Source organism: Aplosporella prunicola (assembly GCF_010093885.1).
Source record: "Aplosporella prunicola CBS 121167 unplaced genomic scaffold K452scaffold_5, whole genome shotgun sequence".
Lineage (NCBI taxonomy): Eukaryota > Fungi > Ascomycota > Dothideomycetes > Botryosphaeriales > Aplosporellaceae > Aplosporella > Aplosporella prunicola.
In genome coordinates, this window is record NW_022983533.1 from 1,243,317 (window position 1) to 1,254,264 (window position 10,948).

Genomic DNA, 10,948 nt, shown 5'->3' on the forward strand with positions numbered 1-10,948 from the left:
TCCACGTGACCTACCCGGACAGCCGATATTACACCCCAAGTTTTGGGCTACATCTTCATAACTACTTTAGATGACTTTACGACTGATTGAGTAAATACATGTTGAGGAAACCACATCATTCAAAGTCAAGCCAAATCCGCAGCCGTTGAAAAAGACCATGTTTGGCTGGATCTGCTATCTAGTCTGATCTTCAGGATTGATGAGTCCGGTGCTTCTTTGTAGGTTCACGGCATAATCCAGAGTATAGCTCGGAAGTGTATAGACCAAGTTTGTAAAGGCATCTGCGATTACTGTGGAGCTCGGGACCTGGCAAACGCAGTAGTGGAAATTATTGGAAGAGCAGACAAAGCAAGCAAACAACGGATTTAGAACCTAACACCAACCGCCGCCAAATCTACTCTCTACGTTTGAGGCGCTTTTCACTTAAAGAGAAACTATATAAATAATCCATATTGTGATTGCAAGTATCGGACGAAATACGGCTAGGCGAAGCCTGTAACCGCTGGCGAAAATATCCGAAACTCGTCCGTCATCCGTCCGCTAATCGTCCGCAGATCCAGTCAACACATCACTTTTGTTCATCCAGACCTATAAAAGAACAGGTGTGGCTTAGAAATTTAAATGCGCACAGCAAATCCTAACTAAAATTCAAGATGTCCGTTACCAATATTCGAATCCCGGAGTTCAGACATTTGAAGAGAACTCTTCACCGCACAAGTTACCCGGAAATCGATCCCGCCAACCCGGACAACTCTGCATCGGGAAAATCAGTGGTCATCAGCGGCGGCGCAACTGGGATTGGGCTTAACATTGCTCGCGCCTTCGCAGCTGTCGGAGCCACTACTATAATTCTTCTGGCTCGCCGCCAGGAGGTCTTGGACGAAGCATTCGCAACACTGCGTGCAGTGAATCTTAAGCGCAAAATTGAGGTATGGACATATTGCTTCGACATCCGCAATGCAGCAGCCACAGAGGATGTGTTCACCGCAATTCGGATGCGCTTGGGCAAAGACATGGACATCCTCGTCACGAGCGCTGCCATGGCAGCACAAGGAGACACAACTCTCGAGTCGTCCACTCGTCCTCGGAGTTGAACCACGACTTGTTTGAAACCAATGTCTTCGGCAACCTTAACCTCGTGCGCGCTTTTCTCAAGCCTGAGATACCCTCTATTCCTCTCACCTCATTGATTGGGCACGTCAAAGATACAAGCGGATTTATAGCTCCTGGTCGATCAAAAATCATTCTTGACGTTACGATTGTATCGGCCTACATGCAACTTCCAGGACGGGCCATGTACAGCGCAAGCAAGGCAGCCTTTACCAACTTAATGCGGCATTTGCAAGCAGAGGCTGACAGGCTCCCGGGTGCACCAATCCGTATACACAGCTTTCATCCCGGTGCGATATGGACACCAGCGACAGCCAGGGCTGGAGTGATTAGGGATGCAGTGGAATGGGATGATAAAAGTTTGCTGAGTGGATTTGCGGCTTGGCTAACCCGCAAGGCAGCATCTTTCTTGAAGAGGAGGTTCGTGCGGGCAAATTGAGACGGGAATGAAATGATAGAGATAAGGGAGAGGTTCGAGGAGGATCTAGACTTCTGTAGTGTTACAATAAAATTCTACATCTATGTATAAAGTGGCTTAAGTGGCTGTGGAACACATTACCCACTTCGATATAACCTTTAGTAATTATAGCTAAGTTCAATAGGTAGTTACTTTAGAAAGTAAAATAATTTAATAGTGTAGAGTAGTTTAAGACAGACAACTTTTAAGTTTGGATTTTCTCTAAGTTCCACGCCCTTGTACCGACTCTAGCCCGCTATCTACTCTAACATAACGGGATTTCTGCCCACGCCCTACCCCTACCTTGCCTCTGCCGAAAGTAGGCTGCTCCTAAGAGTGTATCTAAAATACTAGGGATATTAGGCCCTTCATAGTCGGCGCCTGCGATCAATGGTCGCTCTTCTAGCTGGAGCATATGGAGGAGACCTGGAACCTTTTCGATACGACCTGGCCAGAAGTTGATAACAGGAGAAAAGCTATGGCCTGCTAAGCTCTGCCGTAGGAAGTATAACCGGATACGCTTCAAGTGGGGAAAACGTTGTATCAAGGCGGGCAAAAATTGCTGCCAGGTTCCAGCCTCAAGCTCGACATATTCCAAAACAAGAGTCTGAAGAGTACCTTGAAACCGCGAGGTAAGATCCAGAAATGCTTTAGAGTCGTCGGTGTTGATGTTTTTGAGCCTCAAATAGCGTAGTGGGGGATTCCACGTTGGTTGGGAAAGAACGCTATTCAAAAGCTCTAGCGTTCTTCCACAGTCTAAAGATAGATTTTTGAGATTCCTGGTAGACACTATAAGTGTCCTTATGAGAATTTCTGATTCCTTTGACGTGTCCCATCCTATACAAGCCTGGAGATTGAGCTCCTGAATATGTTCGCTCCAGGTATTTACGAATCCAGCGCCCAGATACAAATCCGCTGGTAACGGCCTCATATCTAGGTCCCGGTCCATGTTTGTCATATCAAGAGTGAAAGCCGTAACTGGTCGATGAAACCCGGATATGTGGAAAAATAGAAGAGCAAGAGCGTCCGTTACGCTAAGATAGGCGGTAGTGATTTTCTCGTCATGCATGTTCCAGCTCCCTCGGATCCCACGGACGGTAAATGAATGACAATTCGGAAGCCCATCGACTAGTACTTCGCGTAAGAATCTGTCAACTTCTTCTGGGAAGGGTGCTTCCAGACTTCCTCGGGGAGAGCGATACCATTGCCCTCGGATATCTTGACCTAAGTCTCCTTTGCGATAGTCGACGTCAAGTGACCCTGTAATTACAAGGTTTTGTACTGCTCGCCGCGCCCGCGGGTTTTCTAAAATTTCTTTGATCCGTCGCAGGCTTTTCGAGCATAGGTCTGTAGTGACTGTATTGAAGCAGGCGTGGTCAAGAGCTCGTGTTGTTTTGTCGGCCAGGTGACGGCAAACAAGGCGCAGCGAGAAGATGTCTACTGTCTCTAAGCTGCGGCATATCCACTCAACGATCTCGACAGGAAGCTGGGCCAGTGTTGCGTTCATTGTAGTTTGCGTACTTTTTATATGGAGTATGAGGGCGACATGCCATAGGGGCGAAGTATCGAAGGAGCGGAATGTATAAGGCTCGGAGGTAAAATGTCGTGGAGGCGGAACGCGTGAGGCTCAGGGGCGAAATGTGGTGAGGGTGGAACGTTTGTGGGGCTTAGTGAGGCATGGGGGCGGAAAGCCGACTCTGTGAATGGTCGCGCAGTGGTTGTCTCAAAATCCAAAACTGCCGCAGGGTCCAAGACTCGAAGGAGAAAAAATAGGCCGCATAGAAGAGCTGTTATTCAGTGAATCAGTAGCAGTGAGACTAAAGCTACTGTTAAGATCTGGACCAATTCCGATACGTTCCCTCCGGCACTAAGAAAGCGCAATTCCCTACGTTATCTTCTGAGAACTAGCGACCTATGTTACTTAGAAGAAGAGGATGGAGTGGAATCACCCGTAGCTCTCCGTTGTGGCTATGGATACTCAACGTCGTACTTCGGCTCAATTAACCGCTGCTCAGACCTTTTCGCTCTTAGACAACCGAGAATGTGACATTTTATTTAAGCATATGCGTCGACTATCTTTTGAGTAGAGTTGCTTCCGTTAATATTTGCTGTGCACTTCTCTTTTCTGAACACCTAGCGTGTGGGTTAATTGGCTAACGCTGCCGTAAACCATTATTAATACACTTAGTTTGTAAAAGGATTAAGGGAGAGTTTAAAGTGTGGACATGATCACCTCCTTGCTTCGTGCATGGTTTTACAGGTAACACCGTGACGTAAAAGTAAGATTGGCATGCGTATATTCAAGAATAGCCTTTAAACGCCATAAGCAACCTATTGCCTCTAATGCTGTAGAAATCGTATACTGCTAGCAGCCTATTGATATCGAGTAGCAGCACTCTTAGGAGTTAGGCTATAATAATGCCAGCGCGGCTGCTTCAGCTGAAATCCTCACCATACTAGCCGATACTTTTATCTTTATACAATCCCCTAATAGTGCCCGCCGTCTTTATTAAAGGTCCGTAGTCCCTGTCCTTGGATTCGCAATTCAGCGCCCCCGGTTTGGTAACGGAGTTGGATATATCGGAGTTATATTGTTGACAAAATGCATTTCACTATTAAGTCATTATTGGAAACGCTTGTAGTATCTACGAAGCTTCTGGAAAGGCAAAAGAAGGGAGAATGTACCTATATACTGCTGAGTGAATAAGTGAGTGCTCTGGATGGATAAATGCCGGCGTTATTTCGCTCTTGCTTGAAGAATTAAGGTTCGTGGACAAGTGATACAAGTGATGAATCACGACTTAACAGGACATCCCCTAAGAAAGTCCCGCTAGTCGCACAACAGGGGCTTTGTCTCTTAGCTTTTGCCTCTTCATCAAAGCATGCAGATAGCCTAGCTTTAGGTTGTCTCAGCCTTTTGCCTACGCTGATCCAACATCAAAATAACAGATTTACGATGTCGCACTAGCACTGCATGAACTTGTACGCCAGCATAGGAGCCAACTCGGCCAATCTTTAATTACACAGAAGGGTAGTTCATTCCTGTCGTGTAAACAGGCAAACAGAGAAACTCAAACCAGGTTTGCCTGCTATTATTATTATTTTTTTTTTTTTACCTAGACTGCAGGTTTTAGCCTTTTAGCCCTGCAGTTGTGCAACTAACAATAAGCCTCGTTTTCCAAGTGCTGATTGTACTTAAATGGCAAACATTTCTGGTAGCTCTTCACCTTACTTTTTAACTTACATCACTTCTTTGATGCTGCGCAACATCAAAAGCAAGACGAGAGATGACCTTGTGCTATGACACTGCCGGAAATGCGCTTCACAAATCATTTCAACCGTGCGGCAACATTTCCAATGGGCACAAAGCTTGTTGTGCGATAAACAGACTGGAATCTCCGGATTTTTGCCTCGACAGCGGTCTTTGCCTCGCATTTCTCGGAAAATATACGGGATTTCTCTACGAGAACGGCTGTACTGACATAACTGGCGAGGATAAAGGATGTCCACAGGTATGCGCAAATGGTGAGCAATCATTAACTCTTTGAGATAATCCGATGCGCATATTTCTCCGAAGAAGGATGGTTGACCACTAAACAGTTCGCAACGCATCGTGGACGGGATCAACGGTCCTAGGATGTGATGAAGGCAGATAGTGTTGCCGTTCCTCCGCGGATTCACGCAATTGCTGTAATGACCGCAGTGCCCTAGTCGGTGTAGAGGCCATTGGCAAAACGATGGAGAGAGCTGCAATTTCAACTCCAACCCAAAGTCAAACTCCAACATCAAGCAGTACGTAGTACCGTATATCCGAGATGAACAGCTGCTGAAACAACATGTTAGCACCAAAAGAAAAACCGGCCAGCGAATGCAACGACTCTACTATTCCGATACTGAGTGGTGTGCTCGGTGGATTGCTATTCGCGGCAGTGATGGCTCTCGGAGCGGCGCTGTTAATATTACGGCGAGAAAGAAGAACGCGACCGTTGCATGGACAAGAGCGTGTTGCAGAACCAAATGGGGAAACAAGTCCGGCCTTCAATGTATCAAGGAAAGGAGCCTTTCCACATGAAGTGGATGGAAACATCTCTCAGCGGAATGAAATGCCCGCTAGGATTCAGCCGAGTGAACTATCAGCACATTAGAGCAACTGAGGAGATGGATACGAGTCTTCACTGTGGGTTTAGGGGATTGTCCGAATGCACTGAGAATATTAACATGGAAAGTCGACGTGTGCGTTTAGAGTGCCTGCCAAACATTAGTAGTAATAATTTTCTCCTGAGGCCGACCGCTAGAATATTCCAAGATCCAGCTCAGTTGTCAAAGTCCAACGAAAACGTCATCTCGGCCAAACCGCCCTTGATCCTCTCCTCGACGCCCTGCAGCTCCTCCTCGACATACTCCCGCATCTCAATCCTCAAGCCATAAAACCGCTCCTCGCATTGCTGGTCCGCCAGCTCCGCGCCCTCATCCGCAGCCGCCTCCCTGCAGTCGTCATAATCGCCCTTCAACTCTTCCCGCACCTCATTAATTTTTTCGCGAACCTCCCACAGCCCTTCTTGCTGCTCATCTCGCACCTGTTCCAGCGATTCGTGCACCGCCTCGCGCGTGCGGACCTGCTGCTCCCGCACGACATCCATCTCACGCCGCAGCGCGTCTAGCCGCTCGTCCACCTTCTCCAGCATCCGTGTCTCAAGATCCCGCATGCTCTGCTGGATCTGCTCGTCAATGCATGCCTGTTGCTCGGCCTGCGACTCGCGCAGCATCTTCCTGTACGTCTCCTGGCAAAGAGCCTGAATTGCCGCAGCATCGAGAGTCCTACTACTCGCAGTGTTGGACTTCACGTCCGACGAAGTAAGCTTCTCAACGCGTCGTTTCTTGGCCGGAGGCTGCGACAGTGGCGGCGGCGACAATCCCAGCTCGTCATACGACGGCGGGCTCTCCGCACCAGCACTAGGGCCAGCAGGCTCATCGGACCTAGCTTTCTCCTCCAGTTTCCTCCCAATCAGCTCACCAGGCGCGCACACTCTTCCGCCCTTTCCCTGGTGTAAATGTGCAGTCCCCGCCTCGCTCTCCAGCGCCCGGAGCTCGCCATCGCGCGCAAGTTTGCACAACGACTGTGCCTGGCTGTGCGGGAGGTGTGTGCTGGGTATGTAGATTGAGAAAGTCGTGGCTGCAGCCAAAGCATCCAGGACTGCAAGGACATCGCCGGCGGCTTTGTTCTTTGGGACAGGCGGTTGCGGTGGCGCGATGAGGTCGGCGGGGACGCGCAGGGTGAAGTCGAGACGCGTGAGGGTCGTCTTGAGCTGGGATTGGACGGCGGGAGGGGTCTCTGCCGCCTCTTCTGCGGAGAGGGATGTGATGCGCTCGGGTTTGATGTAGAGAAACACGGGGACGGGACGGCGGGATGCCCTCGCTGCGATGTCAACGCGCAGCTTGGCGAAGGCGGATTTGGTGGCGGCGTCGAGGCGCAGCGAAAACGTCACGGAATGTGTGTCCGATGGGGGAAGGAAGGTGTTAGATTCGCCATCGTCGTTGAACTGCACCACAGCAGGCACAGATGCGATATCGATGTTTTCTATTGAGGAAGAAGTCATATCTACAATACCAAGACCGAAGCATCAGCCCCCATGCAAGAATAACAACAGCAAATGAAACACAAATCCCCCGTGCTAGAGCACAGGAAACCCGCCCACCCAGGCTTTGACGCGAACGAGAGCAGCCTTGACTCTTTGAAAGAAGCAACAAAAACAGACAGGGAAGTCCCCGCGCGCCCGCTACGACACAACCGAAGAAAAGCGCACACCCGGCGACGCTGACGGCGGCAACAGCTGCTACATGCTGGTAGACAGCGCGCCCCTTGACAGACCCCAGTTCTTTCACCAAAGGGACCCGCTGCGACAAGGGCAGTGGACGTTTGGCAAGTAGAAGCTGGACGGCTGGCCTGCTCGCGCCGACATGGTGTGGCCTCGGTGTGGTGTGTCGCGAGGACGCGCGCGGCTACCCGCGGAGCGGATACCTTTGAACTGACCCTGATGTGTGTGTGGAGTCGGTGAGCGAAGGTGCGCGGAGGTAGAGATGGACGCGTGGAAGCGATGGAGCGATGGAGCGATGGAGCGACTGTCGAGCGATGGAATCAATGACGAGATGAAGATGATAGGTGGAGACGCGTCTGAATGTCGCGAGATGGATGCGGAGATGCGGGTCGGGAAATGTAAATTCCGGGGTGCCGCGGGGTCCGCTCCACACGCTTTCATACCTTCATGAATCGACCTGCTGCACAACTCCAATAATCCCAAGCTCAATGCCTCGCTCGGAACGATTCGCGATACGTCCTTCAATGCTAATCTGTACAGGGCACTAACATGACGCCATGAGATCCACTGCCGATCGAACTGCTACATCCAGCTACGAGTAGCCCACGAGCTCCACCAAAAGATGAACGCCTTTGACTTTGACGCCAGTTCGCCATCATTGTGTTGAGAGCACGCGACGACAGGATTCCTGGGATGCCTTTCAGGCTTGCGACCTTGTTGTCCATTTCATAACGTCCAGGACGACTTCCGTTTGACCTCGATTGTTCTCGATATCACAACATGCGAAACAAGAAGCGACGAACAATGGAACGGCACCAGCTCGGCTTGTGCTGGAAGCTTGATATCTGAGGAAACAGGGCACACTGTACACAAGTCAAGGGGAAACTGAGTTTATGGAAAAGACTTCTCGCGAAATCGGACTAAATGGATTGTACAATTCGTGCTCCAGTCTGATCTTCCAAATGTTATCATGCTTGTTGATTATGTCCTGCAACTCCACCAGCTCCGCGGTCGCTCATAGCCACTTAACGCCCTGCAACAAACCGCTTACACCAAGACAATTTCTTTCCAGATGATTCCCGGACGCAATGAATTACGAACAGCGTCTTTGTGCAGGAACCCAAGCCCAACTCTCTGGGTAAGCTCGATAATATCTTCCTGTCCATCCCGTCCAAAAGCCACATTCGCTCCCTGTGGCGTTGTGAGCATAATGTTAAGGAACTCGAAGTCTCCAGGCAAATCGAGTTCGTCCAACGCTGCAACATCGTCTTGGTTCTGCTGATACTGCGGTGCGAAAGCGGCAATCTTGTCCTGATTCACAGACTTGACGCCGTATGGGGTTACTGACAAAAGCAACAATTCGAAGGGTGTACTCTTCCTGTCAGCGGTGGTTTCGGTCGCACGCTGCTGGGTGTGCTGGACAAGACTCTGATTGTTGACATTGATGAAACCACATACGTTGTGGTCGACGTCGAGAACATGGGCAAGTCCCGGTTCCACGTGGGAAGGTAGCATATCGACAAAAAGGGAAATCACAATGGTGGAAAAGTACAACGATGCCACGGGAAGGCCAGAGGGGATCGTCGACGGGGTTTCTGGAGCTTGGTGAATTGGAAGCATGGACAGCAGCCGCTCATCCAAGCAGCGGCCATAGGGGTTCGAGGGTGAGGGCCATCCGTAACTTGGGCAAACTTCCTCCTCTGCCGCGTTTCCGTCGACCTCATGCTCATCTCTTTTGTCAGCTTCTTGGCCAACTATTGTGACCAGTTGAGATACAGTCGTTCCATCTCTTATTGGATCCCAGAGCAAAACAGTCTCCCCGCTCTCGTTAACTACGAACCAAACTATCCAGGTGCCTTTTAGTAACCACTTCTGGTCGTATTCACTATCCGTATCCTGCGCCATGTCAGTCGATCCTTGCCATCCAACCCACGACCAGCTTGGAAACCCTTCTCTTCTTTTCAAATCCTGCGCACTCTGGTTAGCTGTCCACAAGATTGCCCAGTCGAAAACTGATGATGGTAGGCCGAAGGGAATCCTTGTATGTCCCAGATACCGAGACAATGCATTTGCAATACCCGAGAACGCGTTCAGTCCGTCCGCTTGATAAGATAGGTTCCGCGATGTGTACGCTGTCACATGCTGCTGAAACCTGCGGAGAGGCTGCTCGTCCTGGTTTTTTCCAAGGGTGTTGGCACCTTCCATTGGCCTGATGTTGGGAAGCTCGGCCATGACGTACTCTCCCCAAACCGCTTCATGACATACGAAAAAGACAAGTCCATTTAAGAAGATGAGGCAGCGTGGCGACAAGCATGTCTCTTGGTAACTGTATAATTATCAGCTTTGTAGACGTGGAGGGCAAAGAGCTGACGTACGTCCAGGCTCTTGTGGCATGTTCCGATTTCATCATCTCTTCTTCAAAGAATGGTAAGACTCCGAGACGGAACCCAGGGGCCAGCTCTTGAGTGTGTAGGTTCCTTCGGCCTCTGCTGACTCCCGACAATCCCGACTGGGCTTCTTTCCCAGAAGCCGCAACAAGAGTTAATGTTGCATGGCTGTAAACGGCGTCCATGTTGGCTATCAAAGCTGCTTTTGTATCTATGTCATCCTGCACGATGCAGAGTGAATCTACCCATAAGAACCGGAAGCCCAGTTTGATAGTAACCACGATGGCGTCTTGGATAGTCCGCGGAAGTTCGATGCGCAGTCCATCTAGCCTTCTGAATTCCGCGACGTTGTCCTTCAAGGACACTGGACGATTTGCAAGTCCCCAAACGTAGCTCAAGGCGACATACTCCTCCCCGCTCGGCAGGTCCTGGAGACAGAGTCTGTCGACATTGATTACCATGAAACCAGCGAGTCCGCCAGGATGTGCTCTAGCCTCCATGTATGATTCTTTGCAGTGTTCGCCATGCCCTCGACGACAAAGACTAAGCCAGGACTGCACGAGATCGGTGTTGAATCCTTTACTGGTAAGCCTTCCGCGCAAGAAATCTTTAGTGTCCGCCTCGTCCACAAGTTGAATACAGTAGTTGCAAGACCTTCCTTCGATGTCCAACTTCGGGTAAAGACCAGATCCATACTGATCCTCGATGTCCTCTTCCGCGGGATCGTACTCGAAGCTGTTCTGGAGCCATACAGCTTGCCACTTCGTCGCGATGTCTGCATTTTTGGGTGTTCCTTCGTTCTGAACCAGGGCATGCCTGATAAGGTCGCATAGTTTGCAGTGTTTATCCCTAAGGTCTTCGAGAGTGCCCTTCAGCACAATCCTCTTGTATTTCTCTTCAGGAACGAAAGGCGGATCAGAGAAGTCAGTGCGGTTCAACTTCGCTGCGGCGCAACGACTGCATAACTCGGATGCCATAATAACAAGTATGATACTTGGGATAGAAAGACGTGCTTGGATATAGTTTGGGTAGATGCCTAGATTTTCGCAATGTTAATAGCACGGGGTAATACTAAGCTCGACTCAGCCCCGCGCACCGAAGAGGGGTACAGCGTGCTTATCAAGCAAGCGACATGCACGACGATAAGAAGTTAAAAGCAGTTAGGATATTTAAAGCAT

The 10,948-nt window shown here is 49.9% G+C and overlaps 4 protein-coding genes across 4 annotated transcripts; 1 reads left to right on the plus strand and 3 right to left on the minus strand.

The window, feature by feature from the left end:
• Positions 1-698: 698 nt before the first annotated feature.
• On the plus strand, positions 699-1,543 carry K452DRAFT_202701 (uncharacterized protein; the record flags this gene model as incomplete). The annotated part of the gene is made up of 2 exons (XM_033536059.1): positions 699-1,089; positions 1,224-1,543. Coding segments are annotated over 2 exons (711 nt in total), but the record flags the coding sequence as incomplete, so codon positions are not given.
• Positions 1,544-1,832: 289 nt separating this feature from the next.
• On the minus strand, positions 1,833-3,074 carry K452DRAFT_306205 (uncharacterized protein; the record flags this gene model as incomplete). The annotated part of the gene is made up of 1 exon (XM_033542970.1): positions 1,833-3,074. One exon carries the CDS (start codon positions 3,072-3,074, stop codon positions 1,833-1,835), a length of 1,242 nt encoding a protein of 413 aa, XP_033401015.1.
• Positions 3,075-5,880: 2,806 nt separating this feature from the next.
• K452DRAFT_295813 (uncharacterized protein) lies at positions 5,881-7,164 on the minus strand (the record flags this gene model as incomplete). Its single annotated transcript, XM_033541857.1, has 1 exon — positions 5,881-7,164. One exon carries the CDS (start codon positions 7,162-7,164, stop codon positions 5,881-5,883), a length of 1,284 nt encoding a protein of 427 aa, XP_033401016.1.
• Positions 7,165-8,314: 1,150 nt separating this feature from the next.
• Positions 8,315-10,741, minus strand: K452DRAFT_245118 (uncharacterized protein). Its single transcript, XM_033537968.1, has 2 exons — positions 9,759-10,741; positions 8,315-9,709 (listed from the first exon to the last, which is right to left on the minus strand). Exons 1-2 carry the CDS (start codon positions 10,268-10,270, stop codon positions 8,431-8,433), a joined length of 1,791 nt encoding a protein of 596 aa, XP_033401017.1. The 5' UTR covers positions 10,271-10,741; the 3' UTR covers positions 8,315-8,430.
• Positions 10,742-10,948: the final 207 nt, after the last annotated feature.

Coding starts and splice junctions, on each gene's coding strand:
- K452DRAFT_245118 (XM_033537968.1), bottom strand. CDS start 10,270: ATGGAGGCTAGAGCACATCCTGGCGGACTCGCTGGTTTCATGGTAATC. Junction 9,710..9,758: donor CATGCCACAAGAGCCTGGAC/GTACGTCAGCTC, acceptor ATAATTATACAG/TTACCAAGAGACATGCTTGT.